This window comes from Rosa chinensis, chromosome 3 (assembly GCF_002994745.2).
Source record: "Rosa chinensis cultivar Old Blush chromosome 3, RchiOBHm-V2, whole genome shotgun sequence".
In the NCBI taxonomy this organism is placed as follows: domain Eukaryota; kingdom Viridiplantae; phylum Streptophyta; class Magnoliopsida; order Rosales; family Rosaceae; genus Rosa; species Rosa chinensis.
In genome coordinates this window covers 7,305,324-7,328,056 of record NC_037090.1, presented here as the reverse complement: position 1 = coordinate 7,328,056, position 22,733 = coordinate 7,305,324, and the positions used below count along the sequence as shown (strand labels likewise).

The window sequence follows — 22,733 nt, the reverse complement described above, 5'->3', positions numbered from 1 at the left end:
TATAATCCAAAATAAAATCAAACTAAGACACTTTATCCGTTTGGTAACTCCAATCAAATATGACCAGGAAAATAGAGAGAGATGTTGTTGGAGCGAGGCTCTCTTAAGTACCATTAATCTCAATGATTTTCCTAGACATCATATTTCATTGGGTGCACCACATAAGAAAGAGTTTAATACAATTGTCATTTATTGACTAAGGCATATTTGCCATTACAAAAATTGTTGGAAAATTAAAGGACTAATCTAATCAAAGTCTGCGGCATCCTTGTGCACTTCATCGTCAGCTTTGAAGTCCTCTATGGTGAGATGGATGTCTCCACCATTTTCTTCTTCTTCTTCTGCAAGGTACACTTCTTGCTCCCTCAGGTCCCTATATGCCCCTGTATCTTGAAGCTAATTGCTCGCTTTCCTTGCATTGCTTGAACCAATGCTCACTTGATCCACATTGATGACACATGTCATTGTGGTTGCCTCCCTTTAACTAAGGTGCACGTTGTGGGAGTTCCCTAGGAGGGTTGGTGCCACCACCACGACCCATGGCGCCACCACCACGACCAGGGATACCACGACCACCTCTCCCACGTGTGGCATTGCCACCACTTGTATCCGCACCAAACCTGTGGTTTTCTTCCTTGTTAGGGAGGTTATATGGACCTATACGTCCCTCATATCCCTTATTCTTAGGCTTCCGCTCCTTGCGCCCTCTTTTGGGTGCATTATAATTCGCCTCATGAATGCTTTTAGTTCCAATGGGCCTTGAATTATAATTCCTCACGAGTATGTTATCATGTTTCTCAGCTACAGATATGAGATTGAGAAGCTGTTGAAACCTTGTGATCCGTCCAGCATTGACTTCAGTGCGGTATTGCTTTGATACCACAATAGCTGAAACGGGGAAGGTGGAGAGAGTTTTCTCTATTAGCTCTTGCTCTGTGACAGGTTGTCCACAAAACCTCAACATGGACTGTAGGCAAAGAGCTTCTGAATTATATTCAGCAACAGACTTGAAATCACCAAAGCGCAGATTGTTCCATTGAACCTTCAAGTCAGGGAGGAGGGAATCTTGGACATTGCCAAAGAGCTCTTCTAGCGCTACCCATAGCTCTCTTGCATCCTTGATCGACGTATACTCCAATCTGAGTGCCTTGTCCATATGGTGTCGCATCAAGATAACTGCTTGAGCATGCTTTGTAGGTATTCGCACGAACACATGATCCGGGTTACGTGCCTGGATTATGGGTGATATTCCCTTTGAAGTGAGGTGGTTCTCAACATCGGTTACCCAACTGTGGTAATCCAAGCCTGTTGAGTCAAGCATGGAAAAGTTGAGTCTAGGTTCATTCGACATCCTGAAAAAAAAAAAAAAAAAAAGATATATTAGTTTCGGAGCTAAACTTCCACGAAAACTAAAATAATAAGATTTCCGAGCTATGCTACCAAGAAAACAATTTCCAAAAATCTCTTTTGGATTAGACCAAACAATAATGTTTTAATATGGTCACAATTTGATGCTTACAGACGCTCTTAGTCCAAGCATTAGGAACACTCTTAGTTCATACGAACACTCTTAATTCATTAAGCGTGAATCCTCACAATTCCGCTTTATTAAATAATTGAACCCATGTTCGTATATTGAAAATCCTGCAGAAAATAAAGGAATTTAAAAGACAAGAAAGCAGGAACTTTAATCTTTAAAACTTACTTGTTGAAATTCGGAGCAGATTCCCTTATGAACAGCTCCCACTTCGATTGGTGTACGAATCTCAAAACGACTCCAATAGGTCTGAAATTTGGAGGTCAGATAGAAGAGGCAGAGACAAACAACTTTGATGAAGGATGAATTTTGATCTGAGGTCCCTATCAAGACGTTTCGGGGCTTGAAAATAGTCTGATCTACACAGGAACAAGCGTGCTGCTGTGCTGTAGGGGCAGCAAGCGTGCGACGATGCTGCAGGGAAAGTAGGAGGCACACGGGTGCTCAAGGGCTGTAGGATCAGCGCACGGTATGGCTAGCAAGGGCTAGGAGCTTGCGGCAGTTTTTGGTGAAAGAAATTTCGGGTGTTAGGGTTTTTTTTTCTGGCTAGGGCTTGGGTTAGAGTATCGTGCTGATAACGTGTTGTAGAGAATTGGATAATTGTATTGTTTTCATCTCATCATGAGGTTTATATAGGGTTACATCATGTATACAAAAGGCAATACATAATAGCTATACTAATCAATCGCACATTACAAGTATGTCAATTGCATACATTACGAGTGAGTCAATCGCATACATTAAGCAATACGTATTGCGTGCATAGTCATTATCATTTACAACAAATTTGAGCTAGACTCTTGAAAGAAAATGTATGAGGGGAAACTAAAAGTCTAAAAGAAATGACTTTGGGAGAGAATACACCATTTGTGGAATATAAGGTTATAGCTTGCAACAAGATTTGGGTAAAAGTTTGAGTCATGTAACCTAATCAATTGCATATTCTCCCCTAAACTCAACTCTTTACTCATCAAAATCTAATTTATATAAACAATATGGAGACACTCATTTAAATGATATATATGAATTATGAAAGAGGTAATACTATTCACATTCTCAATTTGTCAAGTACTTACTTTGCGTGTGTATCTAAAATGAAGTGGAGGATTTGGCGGGAGCAGATGCTTCTCCTATACATGATGTGTTCACACCATTAATCAATGAGTTGTTGGCACTAAAGGTGGGCATTCGGTTTGCTGTTGATGCGTGTACTGTTCCTTTGGTTATGGTCCTTGCGGTGGTTGATAGTATGGAAGCAGCAAACCTTGATCAACCCAAATGAAGATGCATATGCACACCGTCTAGTACCACTAGTGTTTCCTTCTAACCCTGGGAATTAATCCAATGTGGTAGCTCATTGTGTAGCAAAGTTTTTTTTTTTTTTTTAGAAGACTCTGTACAGCAAAGTTCACCTTAAATGTGAGAACTGAAATTGGGGCAAATTGGCTTATAGAGTCTATCAAACTAGTCCAGGGTTGGTGGCATCGTCTATGGCCTGGTATGAGGAGTATCTGCAAGCTAATAAACCTTGTACCACTACCACATCAGTTCGACAGAAAGCCAGTAAACGCTGGCTAGCTCCCAATTGAATGTGGATGGTGCTTTTCTACCTGATGTGCAGTTTGGGGTACAAGCGGTGTCCTTTCGTTATTCTCTTGGTCAATTCCTTGCTGCCTTCCCTAGTCGTGTGCAGTTAGTTAGTTCTCCATTACATGTTGAGCTTTTGGCTCTGAAGAATGGATTGGAGTTACTGCAAGTCATGCATATTACGAATGCAGTAGTGGAAAGTGATTGTCTAATGGCGGTACAAGCTATTTATGCTTGGGATTGTGATCTGTCACCATTGAGAGCCTTAGTTGCTGATGTTCGAAGTCTCCTTCACTCTAGTATAGATTTCTCCATTACTTTTGCCCCTAGACAGGCTAATGTTGTAGCTCATAGGTTGGCTTCTCTTAGTTTTGAGTCGGAGATACAATTTGAATGGTTTGTAAATGCTCCAGATATTATACTTGATGCCCTCATGTACGACTTTAATCGTAGCTAGTAATAAAACTTTGGGTTTTTGTCCATTTACACCATTTTTAGAGATTTTTTTCCCACTTACCCCACTAAGTTTTTTTAATTCCCTCTTACCCAAAACACTTTAAGGAGGTCTTCCCTAATACCCCATTAAGATTTTTTTTTTGTTTTTATTATTTTTTTAATACCATTTTACCCTCACCTTTGTTACTGAGAGAGAGAGAGAGAGAGAGAGAGAGAGAGAGAATGGAAGAGAGAGAAACCATAGGGGACTTCGCCGGAGTCCGGTCACCGGCAGCCGAATTCCGGTCACCGACCGCCGGATTCCGATCACCGGCTACCACCCACCGGAAAGTTTTTTTGCCCCCAATAGACATCTATTGCCCCCTAATAGAGGGGCAATAGACGTCTATTGCCCCCCAGTAGACGTCTATCAGCCATGTATTGCCCCTCAATAGACGTGACGTCTATTGTCCCCCAATACACCTGTATTGCCCCCCAATAGACGTCTATTGCCCCCCAATACAACTTTTGGTCGCCGGAATGAGAACTAATTTTTCTAAATTAAACAAATAAAACTTCCATTAAAGAAAAAAAATGAAGAGATTACATCAATTTAAAAAGTCTATTGCCTTCTAATAGACGTTTACTGCCCCCCAATAGACCTTTTACGAGCCTCTATTGCCCCAATAGAACTTTTTCTTTTCTTTTCATTTTGGTCTTTTGACCCATTTTACTGCAAAAAAAGTGCTATGGCTCCATCTTCCATAGTATTCCCAGAAAGCCTGCATCGAGACATAGATTCACATATGTAGACAATATCCAACAAAATTTATAAAACAAGTTTCGTAAATAACCAAAGGAGGATAATTCATGCAATTATGCAGTTCTGATGCAGAACCATCTGCAATTTTCTAAATACGAAGCAAAATTCCATTCTTGACTGCATCAATAGTACGCAACGGAAGCAATTTTAGTGTGCAATCACAAACAAACTTCTCTGACCACAACACACGGAGCAATATTGCTTCATTTGCCCATAATCGCAATGAATCCCAATTTTGGTCGAGCTCGAGCGCCAAATCTCACCGGAGATGAGCCAAACTTGTTGCTGAGCTAGCTAGTTGGACTATCAGAAATAGCAAACGATGTTCGAGCATCAAATTCGAAATCAAATCAGAACCCTATAACCCCAAAATCAGAGTGACGGAGACCAAAACGGAACGAGCCGTTACCTGAGACTGCTCGACGCACTGCTGGAACAGATCCATGACGAAATTGACTTGGCTCTCGCGGTCCGACAACAAGTCGTCGGTGTTGGAAATGGAATTGGGCTCCGAAACGATGTCGTCGCGGTTTCGCTCGGCGTGGATTGTGGACTGGTACTGGGAAAAGATGTCGTATTCTTCATGGACGGTGACGAACTGGGCCGGCGGGAAATCAGGATCGGAGGAGATGTAGAGGTCGAAGTTGTTGGAGGACCAGTAGGGGAGGGATTCGAAGGCTTGTTTATATGGTTGTCCTCATCGGCGAGGGAGGGAGGGAGGGAGGGAGGGAGGGAGGGAGGGAGGGAGAGAGAGAGAGAGAGAGAGAGAGAGAGAGAGAGAGAGAGAGAGAGAGAGAGAGAGAGAGAGAGAGAGAGAGAGAGAGAGAGAGAGAGAGAGAGAGAGAGAGAGAGAGAGTGTGTTGCTCGTGTCGATGGTTGTCCTCGTCGGCGAGGGAGGAAGGGAGGGAGAGAGAGGGAGAGAGAGAGAGAGAGAGAGAGAGAGAGATGAGCATGGCATCGATGTCTTTTTCCAATTAGGCTGAGGGAAAAAATGTCATTTTACTTCAAATAGGGTAAGTGGGAATAAAAATCTCTTGTTTGGGTAAGTGGGATAACTTTAGCTCATTTTGAGGCTTTTGGTCAATGACCCTAAAACTTTCTTCTTTCTTCAAAAAAAAAAAAAAAAACATATATACACACACACTTAGTGCTCTGCATGGCCGCCACGGCCCCAACATTGACACTTAAAAAATTTCAGACCGTTCAAACTCAGAAGGCCCTAATTGGCCAAAAGAAGAAAAATTATACTCAGAAGGCAGAAGGGTCTGGTGGTGCCCGTCCTACTCCAACCCCACTGTAATTGTCACTCTATTTTATCAAGTACTTTCTGTGGATAAACAAAAGCAACTGGGACTCCTAACCCTAATCATTGCTATAGTGTGCCAGACCATGTGATGTGGCCTCTCTTTTGACAACCTGTTTTTCTTATTTTGGTGGTAGCTGTTCATCACCTTCTTCTTCCCGAAAGTTCACTTAGCCTTCTTTTAGGGGTTGTTGCCAACCATATCATTCCTTTTTCACCTTTCTGCTTTAGTTTCTCTGCTTTTAGTTTCACTTGGACCTCTAAGCTACTGGAAGTCGAGTGATCACCTTGAAGTTGAATTCTGATGGCTACTGAAACTGTTGCATCACCTCCGGTTCCTACTACTGATGATGAGGTTAGTTTCTTCGATCTCTACTTCACTCCGATAACTCCGATATGTATCTAACTTCAGTGATCAAGCATGGTCAATCTTTTCAGAGTTCAGATGATCCATAGTTTAGGTGCTGCTTAATTTTTTAATATATGTTTTCTGAACTAGTTAGACTCTGTCAATACCAACTTGTGATTATGCCTGTACTTTGTTTTGGATATGATTCATATGAATGATATTTGATCATGATCATGATCTTTTAGGAAGCAGTATGCAGAAGATATTAGAATCGAAATAGACCCCTTTGACCAGATAGGCTTGATAGATAGAGCCTTCTAATTGGAATTGGATCAAGCGATCATAGTAACTGGTTGTAAAATTTATCTGTAAAGGAACATAATAACGTATAGATGCTAAAAGAGATCAAAAGCATAGCTTATAGTGACTTTCGTGTTTGATACACACCTATAATATGCGCCTACATATAGTTGGGTTGGTTGAATTTTCTATGTGAAATCTATTCCTGAATGGATTATTTCATTTTCAATAACTGCAGCAAGTTGCAAAGAAGGTGAGTGAAGAGAGAAAGGCTGATGAAGAAGATGGTGTTCCTTTAACCAAAGAGAATGGAGAAGAAATACTTAAAACTGATGATTCATTAAGTCTAGAAACACCACATAAATCTGAAGCTGTCGATCATGAGAAGATTGAACCTCCTGTAGTTGAGGCTGAGGAGATTGTTGATGCTCCTGTCTCAGATTTTCCACTTGTAGATGAAACGAAGGTCAGAAATGACCCCATTCCTGATATTCTAGAGCAAGTGGATGAGGCTGAGAAGAATGCTGATGCTGCTGTCTCAGATATTCCACTTGTAGAAGAATCAAAGGTGGAAAGTGACCCCATTCCTGATATTCCAGAGCAAGTGGTTGATGCTGTGAAGATCCCGGAGGAGGTTGAGAGTTCAACTGAGTCTATAGTAAGAGAAGCATCAAAAGAACCAGCTATAGAAATCATAGAGGAAGGGCAAGTAGAACAACCAAAGATAGTTGATGCTCCTCAATCATCATATGAAGCTATTGAGAAACCAGTTGAGCCACTGGAGGTTACTACTGACAAAGAGTCAGTGGAAACAGTCCTAACAGAGATTAAAGATTCAGAACTGGAATCTTTGGAAGTCCAGAAGCCAGAACTTGCTACTGGTGAAGTGGAGGAAAAGCCAGGAGAGCCATCTGAAGTTACTCAAGAAGTTGAGACAAAGCTTGAGGAGGTTGAACTTGAGAAAAGCGTGCAGGATGAAAAGGTGAAAGATGAAGGGCCTGCAGCTGATAAGGTTGAGCCTATCCCATTCTTGGAGGAAGGGAAAACTGAAGCAGAGAACACACATAGTCTAGAAGTGGAGGAAGCACCAGAGCAACCCAAAGTTAAAGAAGAAGAGAAAACACATGATGAAGTTGGAGCTGAAAAAAGTCTGGAGGATAATATTGTGAAAGATGAAGGGTCTAAGGTTGAAGCTTCCACAATGCTAGACGGGCAAACTGATAAAGACTATGAATCTAGTCAAGTCAAAACTCCAGAAGTGGTTTTGCTTAATAGAGATGGAGCAGATTATTCTCTACCTGACGCCACAGAAACAGTTGCTTCTGAGGACCAAAAGAATGAAGTAACTGAGGTTGATGTGGTTGAGAAGCTACAAGAAGAGGCAGCTGTGGAGATTGAAAAGGTTGGAGGAGAGGTTCTGGAAACTCAAGAGACTGAAAAGGAAATTGCTGTAACTGAATATTCAGCTGAACCAATTAAAGAGGAAGAAAAGGCAGGACAAAATGGGATTGAGGTAGTTGAGAAACTAGCAGAAGAGGCATCGGTAAAGTTGGAAACAGTACGAGAAGGAAATGTGGAGACTCTGGAGATTGAAGAGAAGGAAAAGAGTAATGTGATAACTGAGGAATCAACTCAACCAATTGAATTAGACGAAAAGAAAGAACTAAGTGGACTTGATGCAGTTGAGAAGCTCGCAGAAGAGGCACCAGTAAAGTTGGGAACGGTTGGAGAAGAAAATGTGGAGACTCTGGAGATTGAAGAGAAGGAAAAGAGTAATGTGGTAACTGAGGAATCAACTCAACCAATTGAATTAGACGAAAAGAAAGAACTAAGTGGACTTGATGTGGTTGAAAAGCCCGCAGAAGAGGCAGCAGTGGAAGTCGAAAAGGTTGGAGAAAAGAACGTGGAAAGTGAGGATGGAAAGAGTGTGATAACTGAGGATGAAAAGAAAGATTTAAGTGGTGCTGATGTAATTGAGAAGATAGCAGATGAGACAGCGGTGAAGTTGGAAGAGGTTGGAGAAGATAATGTGGGAAAGATTGCTGAAACCAATGAGAGTGAAAAGAAAGATGAGATAATTGAGGATTCAAGTCAACCAATTCTAGCGGATCAAAAGAAAGAATCAAGTGGGGTTGATGTGGTTGAGAAGCTAGCAGAAGATGCAACAGTTGAATTTGAGAAGGTTGAAGAAGCAAATGAAACAAAGAATGTGCAGTCTAAAGACAATGATAGCAAAAATGTGCTTGACGAGGTTTTAACTCAGCAAGATAAAGCAGATGTCAACAGCTACGTTATTACTCCATCTGAAGTTATAGAAAAATCATTTGAGGGAGCTGGGAAAGATGTTGAACCTGCGGCAGAAAATGAAAAGGCAGAACACATAAAAGATGAGACACCAGGTACAGTTGAAACCAAGAAAGAAGATAATGTAGAAGAGAAGCAGGATGAAGTCACTACATTGGTTACTGAACCACTTGGAGAATCCAAGCCATCTGAGCCAGAAGTGAAAGGTGATGAACCTGTTACATTGGAGAAAACCATTGAGGATGTTGCAAAATCTGATCGAAATATAGAGCCTCCCGCAAAAGATGGTGATGACACAAAGTCCTCTGAAGACCTGCCAAAAGAAGTTCCAGCTAAGCCCTCTCAAAAACAATCAAATACCATTTTATCAAAGGTCAAGCAGACACTTGTGAAGGCAAAGAGAGTTATTACCGGGAAATCTCCAGGCTTGAAAACCCCTGCCTCCGAAACCAAGGATGATATTAAAGTCAAATAGCAGGATGCAATCATATATTTGCAGACCTCCTTCTTGTGGTCTCCCTCATTCTTGTGATTCTTTTACTGTTGTCGTTTGTCGGTTTTGCTGCTCACTCTCAGCTCTTGGCTTGTATGTTGATGCTAAAAAGGGTGTGTGTGTATATACTATATAGAAGATATAGGTTATGCCATACTCAGTATTGTAAATTGGGGTGTGTGTGTGCGCGTGTAAGCGAGTGTGTGTAGAAGATTTAGGCCATGCCCTAGTATTGTAAATTGGTGTGCATATTGGTAGGTGTCTTCCCCTTCTGAGCCTATTGTTGATTTCGGTTGTAACTACTCTCTGAGTGCTTGATTTTTGAATTTGTTGACAGTAACCAGGAATGAATTCTACTATTGTGAAATCGAGTTGCAATTATCTTCCTCAACAGCATACCCTCTACTTTTGCCAATAATTAGCTGGCCAATAATTAGCTGTGCATTTCATTTGAAAAAGTAACAAGATTGCCTACCAAGAGGAAGATTCAAAAATTGGTTGAAATTGGGAAACAAGTTTGCTATTCAGATTTCAGAACAAGTAAAATGAGCAAGGTGAAATCATGTACTCTTTTATTCATTACATTTCTCAATTATAATGGGCTGTCATTAATCGCTGATCTAGGAAAATTTCAACATCCTGCTCTATGCAGCACAGCAGATAGTACACCAATATTGACACTCTTGACATAAATGAAACCAAATGAACCATCAAATATTCTTTGTTAACCATTGTACTAAATATATTCCTAGTTAACTATTGTACTATAATTCATCAAAATGGCTGCAGAGAAAATAGAATACACAGAAATGCTATACGGCACCACTAATCATTTCACTAATTCAAAGAATTGTTATAAAAATGGCCAAAACACAAATCTGATACATATTTGTGGTATACTCGACTCTTGACATTGCATTACCTCACCAGTTACAAAGTGAATGTACAAATGCTAGAAGGAATTCAAATCTTCTCAAGGTACCAAAATCTGTGCAATATGTGATTGTACTCCTGAAATAAGAATTCAGATGGTTATTGTAAAGGTTCAACCTCATCGACTCAGAGGTACCTTTTTCATGTACTTTGAACTGCTTGTTAGTCATAACCTGCATATACAAGTTAAGATAAGTTGATATTTTTTGTGCACAGCAAACATAAGAATCAATGTACAGAGAATGCAATATCAACTCACTAGCTGGTCTACTAAGCACTTGGTCTTTTCCGTTAGTAGATCTGTTAGCTCCACTGGTACTAACATCCGACGCTTGAACATTATTTTGCACAAATGCAGACTGTCCAAATACCTCATTTGTTGTCTGGCACTGGCAACACAAAAGAGAACTTAAGGTTCAATGTACACAACAGAAATCTAAGAGCAGAACACAATCAAACAGACAATAGAGTATTTAAAATGTTGAAGCGCTGAAATTTTGGATGGTTGGTAGAATCATAAAGGTTTTTTTTCCCCCTTTCATAAATCGATGTATGATGGTGTAAATCCTACATTTGTTTGATTCATTCTAATGACTTCTCCAAGGACACTGCAAGCCTTAATGTTGAAAGGAACTTCCAATGCAAAAAGATTGCTGGTCAACATCCAAATTCCTTCATAGATCAATAGAGTATTAGATATCCATTAGCAACTTTTATAACCATGTCTACTCACATGTCCAAACATTTAGCATCATTAGCTTTTCATCTCACTATATAAAACCGAGGGACCTCTCCACCCAGGAACAGTTGCTATTGGGTTAGATACTTGGATGCTGTAACTTTAAATTTAATAAAGAGTCCCAGTGGAGTGATGGACATGCAGCATCAATTCAACAACCAAACTCGATCACACACAATCAGCACATATTGTTTCCAAAAAAATAAAAATTCAATTCATGGTAAATGCAACAACCTGATTAGAAGTCTGATTCATGGAGCTATTGGTGTTGGTGTTTTGCATCACTTGAGAGTTCATGTTCTGCACTGAATCTTTTGAACTAGAAGCTTGAGCTGGTTCTACAGGACCTCCTGCACCACAACCATTCGGTCGTACAGCTGACTTCATAAAGGGCCCTCCAGATACAGGAACTAAGGGTGCGCGTTGCATCGGTATGGGAACTCCTTGACCAGGAAGCCCAAACATCTGAAGGTTAGCTCCTACCATCCCATTGAACGCAGTATGCCCTGACATTGGTGAACCAGGAAAATGTGCACCTTGCATAGGAGGCACCTGAAGCATAGGGTAACCAGAAGATCCACCATTCATGTCAGGCATACCCATCCCAAAACCCATGCCCAATCCCATTCCCATTCCAACACCCATGTGCGAGAAATGAGCCATACGGGGTGCATGCATGTGTTGCATTCCTGGTGGTAACATCATTTGTGGCATATACAAACCAGCTCCCATTGACATAATCTGCATAGAGATTGAGAGAAAATCTTAAATAGAAAAAAAAAATTACACCTTTAAAATACAATTAAGAGGGACTGAGAGTTAAAGAGTCTGTTCACCTGTACTTGGAGTTGAAGTGTCTTCAAATACTCAATGGCCTCATCAAGCATTGAAGCTTTGTCCACCTTGCATAACCAAATTACAGAAGACATCAACTTATATTTAAACTTCCATGACAAACACGAAGTTATATAATCTGTACTCTGGACATACGTTAATCAAACATCATAAATGTTCAGTTAGTCTTGTACTGCTGAGACTCACCAATATTCACAAAATAGTGAAGTTTCAGATTTTAATCTATAGGCCTTCCCTAAACATATACTAGTTAAAAGTTTATTTCAGTTCCAAAAGCGACTAAATCAGATCCTTGATTGAACACCCAACTAGGACTTAGAAGTAAATCAAACATCATAAATGCCCAGGAAGACTTAGCAAGACTATAAAACTTAAAACAAAAGAAAAACCAACCTTATTGCAATTGGGTATGAGCTCTTGAAGCGCCCGCATCTTTTCATTGATTCTATCCCTTCGCCTCTGTTCACATTCCAAAATGAGTAATCAGATGCTATACATCTTACAAACAGCACATTGCCATGGAACTAACATGTTATGAATACTATAAATGGATTGCTTTCCTCACCCTTTCTGATAAGTTATGCACTTCTGCAGCTCTGCTTCTCTTGGAACCTGTACCTCGACCGTGAGCTACCTTTTTCACGCGCACAGATTCTTCCTCTACATCCTGCAGGAGGTTTTCATTGTTTATAAAGGGAAGGAAACAGGAAAAAGAACTTCAAGGAATATTTACAACATTTAAACTTACTTCACTATGGCATTCAGAGTCATCAGTATCACGAGATTTTCTCTTCAACGCACGAGCTGGATCATCTGAAGCTTTCTCCACACTATTGCCTGAGCAAACAGAAGAAGCAACCACAGGCTCTGTAGTTTTTTCAGCATCTGGAAGTGCCCTAATTGCGCTTTCACAAGGAATATGATTGGAGTTTGTGTCATCATTCTTAGAGGCATCCTCTTGATATGCAGCCTCAGACTGTTTAGTAGTACGTGGTTCCTCAAGAGACTTAGATGTGGTTGGTTTCATATCAACACTGGAGGGGGCCATAACATCTTGGCACTGTGAAGTTGACTCCTTCAGTAAACTGCAGCTTGATTCGATTAGTATCGACTCAGGAGGATTGCTACTAGTTGCAACTGAAACCTTATCCTTATTTCCAATCTTTTCCACCCTTACTAAACTCGAGCTAGACGTTGCACCATTATTGTGAAGATTGGCTTTTGCAAGAGTAGCAGGTCGTGAGAAATGGGAAAAGTTCACTATGGTTGAATTATTATTACTAGGAGTCGGCGGATTTTGCTTCTGCGTTGTTATGCCAGGAAAACCACCTGCAGGTGAAGCCTGAATTGAATTCTTGCAAACAGCATGATGGTCGGCACTACTTGTGTTAACAGCAACCATATCCGAAGCGATTGATCTAAAAGATGGAATTGATGCTTGGGATTGCTGTGATGACATCTGGTATAAGTGAGTAGTACTAGCTCTAGGTCTGCTAACCTCAGCAGCACTTATTGAAGAAAGTTTTGATACATTCCTTTGTTCCAAAAGAGCACCTCCATGGGTAGAATTGGGGCTGCACTCCCTATATATCTGACTAGAACTACTCCTTTTCTCGATTGATGCGAGATTGCCATTGGTGGAAATCTCATTTGCATTGACACCAGATATTTCAGGCATAAAATCATGGCTATATTCATGTTGTAAAGGTTGATCAAGGGCATAATTCAACCAAGGCAACATGTCATCATCGTCACTCAAACCCATTTCAACAGATGGCACCGACAATGCAATTTCATCCATCACAGAGTCCACTGACCCAAATTTCCCCATCTTCCCATTGGTTCCATTTCCTAAATCTCTATCTCGATTCTTGGGGGTGTGAGATGGTAAGCTGTTAAAAGTTGGACTCTTTCTAGCTCTACTGGATTGACCTTGCATCATAATCTGCCCATTTTCCCATACCAGTTCAACAAAATCATTCACAGGTCTGCATTAAATCCAACAAGATAGAAAAGAACAGAAAAAAACAAATATTAAATGGGAAAAACAATGAGTCACTGACATGAATCACAACAGGTAAAGATGCAGGGATTGCAAAAACTGAAATGAAATGAACTTACTCGAAATCTGGATTCGAATCACTCCTCCCTCTGGCCATTCGATACAGCTCCGATAAAGGCATGGTAAAGAATTGGGCTCTTTTGTGTTATTCAGAAACGCTCCAAAGCTTCAAGAACATGGACATTATCGCTAGCTTCCACACAGTGTCTTATTTGTGAGTGCTGGGTTAAGAGGACCAGAAGAAGAAGAAAATTAGATGTCAGTGTATATAAATAGAAATGGCAACATTGGTTGGAAGACGTAAAAGCCCAACCAAAACCCACTATAAGACAATCCCAGTACAACTTATAGTGGGAGAAAAGAAATCATATTCCCTTCAACAGTTTCTAAATTACACAGAATAAAATCTTTCATTAAAATACTGGAGTCTTTTTTATCAGTAAGATAAAATATAAAAACTCAAACTTGTTTAAAAATTTATAAAAGTAAGCAGTCAAAGTAATTCTTTAATGGCTCCAAAGATCCCAGAAAACCTCTAGTTAGCTCATCTGAGTTAAAAATTAGTTCTTTACACTTTTCTTAATCATTTAACAAAAAACCCAGAAAACAGATTATATTTCCTTAAACAAATCACCAAAATCTTACACAAACCTCCAAATTTTTGACTCAAAGATGAAGGGAATTCAGTTCACTTCACTATTGAACTTGAAGAAAAGCCCAGAATCCTGACTACCCCAAAACCCAAAACCCAGCTAGAACTGATCCTACATAAAAGCATCAGCAAGATGTACAAAAGAAACAAACTTTTGGGAAAATCACAGCTCCTCGAACTAGTCAAGTTTTGTTAATCCACATGGTAAATCATAATGAAGCGCTCAGTACAGTAAGTGAGCTCGAACAAAGAGAACCCATTTCATCTGAGAGAAAGAGACAGAGAGAGAGAAGCAATACAAAAGTGGACGTAGAAGACGGCGAAAGGCTAGGCAGAGTTGCAGGGGGACCAGTGCAGAGAGACAGAGGTAAAAAGCTTCAATCTTCCACTCACATGACATAAGTTCAGCTGAAGCCATTTGTTGATTTGTGGCTTTTTAACCTCTGGTCATTTTCTTTTTGGCTTCAACCTCGGTCAATCTTCTCATCAATGCCTTTACCAAAATCTACTTACCTCAGGTGCTGATTATTATTCTAGGAGTAAGGCCCACTTAAGCCTTGAGAGCGTGAAGGGCACGCGGCATCTGTAGGGCAATTGCCCAGGTAATAAAGGGTGGCTGGTATATAGGACATTGGTTCATACAACTCTACGTGCTACAACTCTATGAGGTGTTTTTTTTCTAGCAAGATTGGTTCATTTGGTGTGTCCTTATTCTCTGTACTGGAACAGAGCATATTATCCTCTGGGATTTATATATGTTATCTTATAGCATTGGATGTGGATTTGGGTTATGTAGTTGTGGACTTTATGTTTGGAATTCATAATGGAAAACAACGACAACAACATGATCATACGTACATGAATGATCGACTTTTATGATATATTTTGGCATGGTGTTCCTCTTTTTCAAGTTCAAATTATAAACTTATAATCACGGTTTGAAAATTATGGGTTAAGGCATTAACAAGTCATTGACCTGCTCATGATGGGTCTTCAAATATCTACTTCCCCTTCATATTTGGAGAGACTTTGGTATGTGTAAAGGTTGGTTCTTTTTGCAACTTTTTTCCTTCATGATCCACTCAGGTGAAATGGATGATACGAAGAAGTTTAAGATGAGTGATCGATTTTTGCTAGATGCAAAAATTAATTTTCTCGTGCTGCAAGTCTTTTCTAAAGTAATGTTGAATGAACTGAAATGAATTATTTTTAATATTTTATAATCATTTTGAGGTGTACGAATGACTGTGTATGACAAGACATAGATTATATATAAACCATCAGAATAGCAGAAATCATTAGCCATTTTAAAAGTTGAGTTTTGAAAGATCTCTTATCCATATGAAAACAATCAACCACAATTGTCGCTTGAAGATCATGATCCACCAAGTAGAATCTGAGATCATCACACATTGAATAATCGAGTCTTATTGTGCTTTCCTTGATTAAGGCAAACAAAAAGTCACAGCTGCCCTTCCAATATACTCATCGAAGCATGTAGGGATTTTCATATCAAATGACACGATAGGGACTTTTTATCAGTTGATGTGTGAGGTATGATAAAGCCAGCAATCAGGAGACACCCAAATCACAAACTTGATACTCTTGATTATAGGTAGGATCCACTGATTCATAAAGTAAAAACCATCTTATAGAAGCTTAACAAGTGATATAATCCCCGTTACATTAATGTGTATATCAAGTTGACCGGCCAACTCTTCTCGCTCTATGTAGTTGTAAAAGCTCATCGTTCCGAGCTAGTTTAGGAATGCATAAAGCTAATATATTATTGTAGGAAGTTGATTTACCATTAATATATTGATTTTATCAAATTTTTTATAAGAACAATAATCAGATCGATCTATGTTGGAGTGGAAGTTTATATAGCAAAAGTAGAGAGTCTGCTAAACATGCTCTAAAAAAGTTATCAGAGTTACTCGTAGTATTTTATATTTGGGAAAATTGCCCAAATAGTGTCTCACCTTTTCGCCATTCTAAACTTTCATACATCAGTTTCCAAAACTATCAGATTGGTATCTGAGGTTCTCACCCATACCCAATTTTAGTATCTGGAGCCGTTAACTTCGTTATAGAGGCTACAAGGTGGCATGTTCTGAAGGGTATTTTTGTCCCTTGATGTTTTAACTTTAATCTATTGTGTCTTTTTTTTTCTTTTCTCTAAGCTTTTTTCCTCTCTCTCTCTCTCTCTGCAACTCGTCTCTAATCTAACCATGTTCCCTTCTGAATCTCTTGCTTCTCTGCCTCTTTCTCTTTCTCTCTTGTTTCTGATCATAATGAAGGAAATCGTGGAAAACCTTCTTCATCTAAAATGTTTGAACCACATCTCACTTATCTGCAGATCAGTTGAAGAATCCATTGATTTTTACCAAAATGTTCTTGGGTTTGTTTCAGTCAGAATGCCTGGATCATTTGATTTTTATGGGGCATCGTTATTCGGGTATAGAATTGGAATCAGAATCCATCTTTTGCAATCTGAGAGTCGAAAAATATGCCCAAGAAAGCTAAAATTAAAACCGAAGGGGGGGAAGTGGATTGAGAAGCGGAGGCAGCCGAGGATTGTTAGGTGAGTTATCAATTTCTTGTTGCCAAGATGGTTTCTGGAAGTTTAAGGTCTTGGGGTTGTTGGGTGAGTTATCAAGTTCGTACAATTTTGATGGTGTTATAGGTCTAATCAATTGCTGGATTGTTCTATGGTGCAATGTTAATTGGTTGATTCTTCTCTGTACTTCATTTGATTGCTTCCTTCATGGTCTTTGCTTGATAATTTGGAGGGGTTGATAGGTGGTTCTAATTTTCCTCTCTGATAGGTGTAAAATTGCAGTTTTCTACATGAAAGATGGGATTGATGGGTTGCTTTTGGAATTTAACACCAAGCGGAGAGACCCTAGAAATCTTTCCCAAATCAACAAAGAAAGATAGAGACCCAGAAACATTAAATGACCAAAATCAAGAGTCTAATCTTCTTTTGCATTCCCATACATAAAAAATATTAAAAAAATAAAGAAAAATGAAATTTAATTCATACCTCCTAAAATGGTATTTGAACCTCCAATAATTTTTGAAAGTTTTTAAATCAAACTTTGCCCTTCTAAAAAAATAGACAAAATGAAAGATAAAAAAAAATTAAATAAATTATGCACCTTCTCTTCTCTCCTTTTCCCCCTCCCTCATTCTCTTACAGCCATACATGAGGATTATTGGGCAACTTTGATTAAGGTAGAATGTTAAAGATTGCTAAATGGAATAAGGGACAAAAAATATTGAGAAGAACAATCGAGAAAATAATGATCGAAAATCTATTTCTATTTTCTATTCTTTTTGTTTCTTTCTAATTTGGCTTAATTGCTTCACTTCATGGAGTTTATCGTTAAATGTTATCTTGGTCTCTTTTTATGTTTTTTTTTTTTTTTTTTTGCTAGAGTAGACTATGTTGGTAGCCTGATTTGGGTTTAGGGAAATTGATTTTGATAATAGTTCTCCTGTGGTATTGTAAATTGCACATTTTATTAAGAAATAGAAGGAGGTTCATAAGAGTATCCAAGCTTATAAGGTGAATTGTGTTAACTGCTAAGTCATGGCTATGAACTGAATTTTAAGTGATGAAAAGAAAGATATTACAAGTACATTTGTTTTGGAAAAAATTGTGTGGATATAAAAAGATATTACTAAGGCAAGATTGAAAGTTTTGTGTAAATTTGAGAATGAGAGGTTCAAATACTAATTTAAAAGGTATGAATAGAAGCACTAAAAAATAAAAAAAGTTTTTTTTACTTTTTTTTTATTATATGAAGAAGAAAAATTAATTAAAAAAGAAATAAAAGGTAAATTAGTCATTTTAAAGTCAAAACATGCAGCCTCGTATCTAAGATAGTTTCAGAAATTGAGGTACGAAAATTTGAAAAGGTCGGACACTGTTTGGCTTATTTTGCCTATATATTTTTGGTCTTCCGTCGATCCACCTCTTCTACACGCGCCGGCCTAGCTGCCATCCCAAGTCTCAACAACTCTTAACTTTTCTCTCCATGTTTTTCCACCAAAAGTAAATTAATTAACTCGGCAAATCAAGCTCATTCAGATTATGATAATGAGAAAGGGCCAATTGATTGGATGTTTCTGTCGTGTATGAAGAGGACGGTTTGTCCTCTAATCTTGCTTTTCCTGTCATGCATCTACAGAAAATTAAAACGCTGTTCTATTATGACATAATCAATGGGTTAGAATTGAGAAACCAAACTCGGAAATTAGTGAAAACGATTCCATTGAATTTCTGTGTTCTGGGCCACCAATACAGAACCACTGAACCAAGCATGGACAATTTCCACGTGGAGCATTACTGTGCAATGGACACGCGGACCCTTCAATACCCGGTAAGCGATTTGGCGCCATCAACTGTTGGGTCCCCGGCGAAGCATCTTTGATCTTTCTCCTTCCGTTGTTTGGGTCTTCTGGTTTGGTTTGGTTGGTGCATGTACCATTAGAGAGGGTCTGTGAATTTGCAGATATTGATTCGGAGGTGTGAATTTCACGTGCGAGTATGAACTTCACGTGACGCTATTTTGGTATCCAGCAACATGCACCTTGGTCCATGATTTTGCATGACTTGGTCTCTGGTTCTTTGCCAAGTGTAGCGTATATGAGGATGCACAGTGTGCGCCCAGCTTTAGCACCAAGCAAAGTGACAATCGATCCCCACCCAGAAAATTATGAGAATGATTGAGATGGATGATAATAAACCCAGCAAGCGTAGCATGATCAGTTCCCAGACCACTAGTCCAAACCATGCATGAACGCAAAATCTGGTCCTCACTTGCCAATACTATATGCAGTAGTATATATGTAGGTTAGGATGTGTGGCCCGAATTGTTATGATCGTGTTTTATGATAGTATTCTCTTATCGGATTGTGGATCTAGACCACAATTAGGTCAATTCCGACCTTCATGTGTGGTCAATTCGTGGTCAATTATAGACCACGATTAATTAGCACTTTGACAAGAAAAGGCATAGATCTATTTTGAACTACGATGCTCGCCGACGTTATCATTCTTTGTTAGCTCTAAAGACACCATTTTTAACAGATTAAGATTCAAGTGTACTTAGAACTGAGCATACAATAACCTCAAACACAGCGAAACTTATAGTTGTTAATATGTCTCTGCTCCAACGTACTTAACGTGTACTCGGTATCTGGTCCTTAATTTGGATCTGCTTTTGGTCACTTATAACCAATGAACATGCTGACTCTTCAAGCTTTATTACATGCCAATACTAAATGCAGTAGTAGCTATAGGATTATGATGTATGGCAAGAATCCCTTCAATGTTCTCTTGGACTGTGAATCTAGACCATGATACATACCTAAATGTGTGGTTCGGATGCACTTTGATAAGATAAGGTTTTACACATGTACGATGATCAACTTCTGAACAACATTACTTGCCGACATTGATTATTCCTTGTTGGCTTAGCTCTAATGACTCCATCTGGTTCCAGATTAAATATTAAGTGTACTTAGGACTGAGCGTGCAACAACCTTAAACCACAGGATGGAACTTATTATTGTTAAACAAAGCCTGTACGTCTTAGACGCGTAAACAATGAGAAAATGACAACATATTTATGTCTAATTAATCATGTTGGGATTGGCCTGCAGATAATCCAAGTGATTAAACTAGTGAAGAGAGACACAGATACTGTAAAGAAAATATTACAGCGTGATATGCAAAGATGTGGGAAGAAGGGGGAAGATAATATAAACATATATTTGTGTGTGTATAAATAAGTGGATGGCCCTTCATGGGTTGAAAGAGGCTCAAATAATTTAATTCACATATTGTTGGCTGCGGGAGCCAATAATAAATTAGAATAAATAGAAATGGACCCAAAACATGGTTCATGATTTATCAGCAATACCAGTTATCTGCGGCCCCAATTGTCTCTGCTTCCTCTGCCACTCTGCACATGATCAGCAGACTCATCTGAGCTGCACACACACACACACACACAAAGGTACGTATATTTATGACACTATGAATATCAATATGATTGCTGTATATATATTTATGTATGAATTGAATTCAGAGAGGACAGAGTCAGACTGCCAGGGTGCTCTAAACAAAGACCAGCCTGTTTTATCTTCTACCATTTCTTCTAGCTTTTCTTGGTGTCGCCAATATCCAAGGCACTTGATCCTGATATTCTTAAAAAAGGGTTCCCATAACATGTGCCCATTTGGTGATTAGTCACTATAGTTTGGCCTAATTAATCATCTTCTCCATATTTGTGTATAATTATGGTTCTGATTTTCAGGTGTGCATACACATTGGGAAATATGATACAAACACTTTAAGTGAAGAACAAGCATATGTGAGAGTTAGTAGAGGCAGAGAGATACAGGCAGCTGCATGTTTTGGTCTTCTTGAATGATAATGTGATGAGAGCAATCATTTTTCAGGTTTGTCATGGGCCCTCAATCTCATTCAATTCTATTCTACAAGGTTATAGCCCATGCTGCTGTTCTGCCGATGTCTAAGTAAAATTCACTAAAATAAAAAAAGTATAGTAGATCAAATAGGGTGAAAAGACTAATTCAATACTCGATCGGTTTTTGACATAGCAGAGATTACATATGAATTCAAAAGCAAAGACAAAGAAGAGAGAGTAGTAGATATGATGAGATATGGTTTCAGATATGCTAGAATAGTGTTGCAGCAAGGCAACTTGATCACATGATGTAACAGCAGATCCTCCTACCCAGATCAAAGCAGCATCAAAATAAGAACTCAACTACTCATATCTGCCTTTGCAACTTGCTTTAATACCATAGTTCCTTCATTGTAGAATAGATTACTTGAGCATGGTGAAGAGTAAAAAGGTTATGATCGAACTTTGACAATGTGTAATTCATCTTCAAAGTTCTTAGTAAATTCAAGTAGTACTATAGTATCAAGTATCACATAATAATTGTACCTAGCTAGCCCCTACATGTTTCTGCATCTTGTCTTCAACTCCAGACAATGGCTATTCTGCACTCTGGCACCGATAGGACATTTCAAAAGGGAAAATAATTGAAAGACAAAATGGAATTCTCAGTCACACAGCTGTATGAAGAATCTAAAGCAATCATCAAAGAACATAGCAAACTAGTTGCAAGCATGGAGAATTTCATCTGTGCATATACCATTATACCCAGTCCAAGTACCTAGGTCCAAGTAATTAGCCCAACATTACAGAAAACCCTCTAAAATGTACCTGAAGTCCTAGTAGTAAAGAGAGAAATTGTAATGCCATATAGCTTACCAAGGAGATTCATGGTTATACCATTGCAGTTCTTTTTCTAAATGTGATTGTCTACTACTTAAAAAACGAATGGAAATTAATTTTCTTCCAATGACCAAATTTCACTGATCAAAAATACTAATAGGCATCCTGTTACAGGTTTATCAGTGGGGTTTTTCAGTCCAGCTAGCTAGATTCTGATAAGAAATCTATGCAGTAATTATTGACTTTCTTTAAAAAAAAACAAAAAAATCCATTTACCTAGAAAGCAAATTCCAATGAATCCTTATTATATAATAGTGATAAATCCCATGCTACATTGTAATTGCCATCTATGCATACTCTGACAATTGGCTCACCATCTATCAGACTAGTAGTTATGATCTGAAATCAGAATATTTTGCTGGCATAAAAAGTTCTCCAGAAATTAGCTGGAACAGGAAGTCATCTATCAAGAAGAAGAAAAAGATGCAAAATATGATGAAAGAATACTTAGTGAAGGTTTAGTAGAAGTGTCTTTCAGGCGAAACGACTAAGTATGTACTTAATTGCTATCTGATACAATATGAGATTGCACCTAAATTTAAAGGTACAAGACGTTAGAGTAGTAGATGAGCTGATGAGATTGGGTCACAGATATGCTAGAATACCATGATGTAATGGTAGATCCTCAGGATATCAAAAGAGCATCAAATATGCAACTTTCTTTTATACAATTACCATATTTAGTTCATGAGTGAATAGATTACTAAGCACATGAATATATGTATGTGCGCGCATATTATAGATAGGCATAACAATGTACCTGTTGCGCTTAAGAGTAAAAGCTTATGACAATTGTAATGAGCACGTATAGTCTTCAAAGTTCTCAGTAAAAACAATCAGTACTGTATGCAGTATCAGATAATATTAGTATATGTTCCCGGGATTATTAGTACATCTTGTCTTCAACTACGGGCAATGGTTTCTTCAAGACCGAATCTTTAGCGCTCTGGCAGTGGTAGCTAGGCAGATCAAATGGGAATGATTGAGAGACAATGGAATTCTGTAACACAGGGTTTGT

General features: G+C 38.8%; 2 protein-coding genes and 1 long non-coding RNA gene across 11 annotated transcripts; 2 read left to right on the top strand and 1 right to left on the bottom strand.

Annotated features, from left to right (window-relative positions):
- The first annotated feature begins 5,663 nt into the window (after window positions 1–5,663).
- Window positions 5,664–9,498, top strand: LOC112192989 (probable serine/threonine-protein kinase kinX). Of its 2 annotated transcripts, none has more exons than XM_040516618.1 (2): window positions 5,664–6,041; window positions 6,577–9,498. In XM_040516618.1, exons 1-2 carry the CDS (start codon window positions 5,990–5,992, stop codon window positions 9,111–9,113), a joined length of 2,589 nt encoding a protein of 862 aa, XP_040372552.1. In that variant the 5' UTR covers window positions 5,664–5,989; the 3' UTR covers window positions 9,114–9,498. The 2 variants fall into 2 exon arrangements, with proteins under 2 accessions (XP_040372552.1, XP_024188731.1); XM_024332963.2 differs by having other exon boundaries at window positions 5,666–6,040; window positions 6,573–9,498.
- Window positions 9,499–9,931: 433 nt separating this feature from the next.
- LOC112192990 (transcription factor PIF3) lies at window positions 9,932–14,942 on the bottom strand. Of its 7 annotated transcripts, none has more exons than XM_040516620.1 (9): window positions 14,672–14,942; window positions 13,780–13,941; window positions 12,407–13,646; window positions 12,224–12,325; window positions 12,052–12,117; window positions 11,640–11,783; window positions 11,038–11,544; window positions 10,324–10,453; window positions 9,932–10,237 (listed from the first exon to the last, which is right to left on the bottom strand). In XM_040516620.1, exons 2-9 carry the CDS (start codon window positions 13,839–13,841, stop codon window positions 10,227–10,229), a joined length of 2,262 nt encoding a protein of 753 aa, XP_040372554.1. In that variant the 5' UTR covers window positions 13,842–13,941; window positions 14,672–14,942; the 3' UTR covers window positions 9,932–10,226. The 7 variants fall into 7 exon arrangements, 6 of the variants coding, with proteins under 6 accessions (XP_040372554.1, XP_040372555.1, XP_040372556.1 ...); XM_040516621.1 differs by lacking the exon at window positions 14,672–14,942 and adding an exon at window positions 14,372–14,659; XM_040516622.1 differs by lacking the exon at window positions 14,672–14,942 and adding an exon at window positions 14,525–14,652.
- A 5,248-nt stretch (window positions 14,943–20,190) lies between these two features.
- On the top strand, window positions 20,191–21,823 carry LOC112194780. Of its 2 annotated transcripts, XR_005807756.1 has the most exons (3): window positions 20,191–20,401; window positions 20,702–20,846; window positions 21,012–21,823. It is a non-coding gene; the product is annotated as an uncharacterized LOC112194780 (long non-coding RNA). The 2 variants fall into 2 exon arrangements; XR_002934143.2 differs by lacking the exon at window positions 21,012–21,823 and having other exon boundaries at window positions 20,192–20,401; window positions 20,702–20,940.
- Window positions 21,824–22,733: the final 910 nt, after the last annotated feature.

Excerpts from the sequence above, each read along its gene's own strand:
- LOC112192989 (XM_024332963.2), top strand. The coding sequence starts at position 5,990 with ATGGCTACTGAAACTGTTGCATCACCTCCGGTTCCTACTACTGATGAT. Across the intron at positions 6,041-6,572 it reads TTCCTACTACTGATGATGAG|CAAGTTGCAAAGAAGGTGAG; the intron begins GTTAGTTTCTTC and ends CAATAACTGCAG.
- LOC112192990 (XM_040516620.1), bottom strand. The coding sequence starts at position 13,841 with ATGCCTTTATCGGAGCTGTATCGAATGGCCAGAGGGAGGAGTGATTCG. Across the intron at positions 11,545-11,639 it reads CACTTCAACTCCAAGTACAG|ATTATGTCAATGGGAGCTGG; the intron begins GTGAACAGACTC and ends ATCTCTATGCAG. Across the intron at positions 10,454-11,037 it reads TGAATCAGACTTCTAATCAG|TGCCAGACAACAAATGAGGT; the intron begins GTTGTTGCATTT and ends TTGTGTTGCCAG.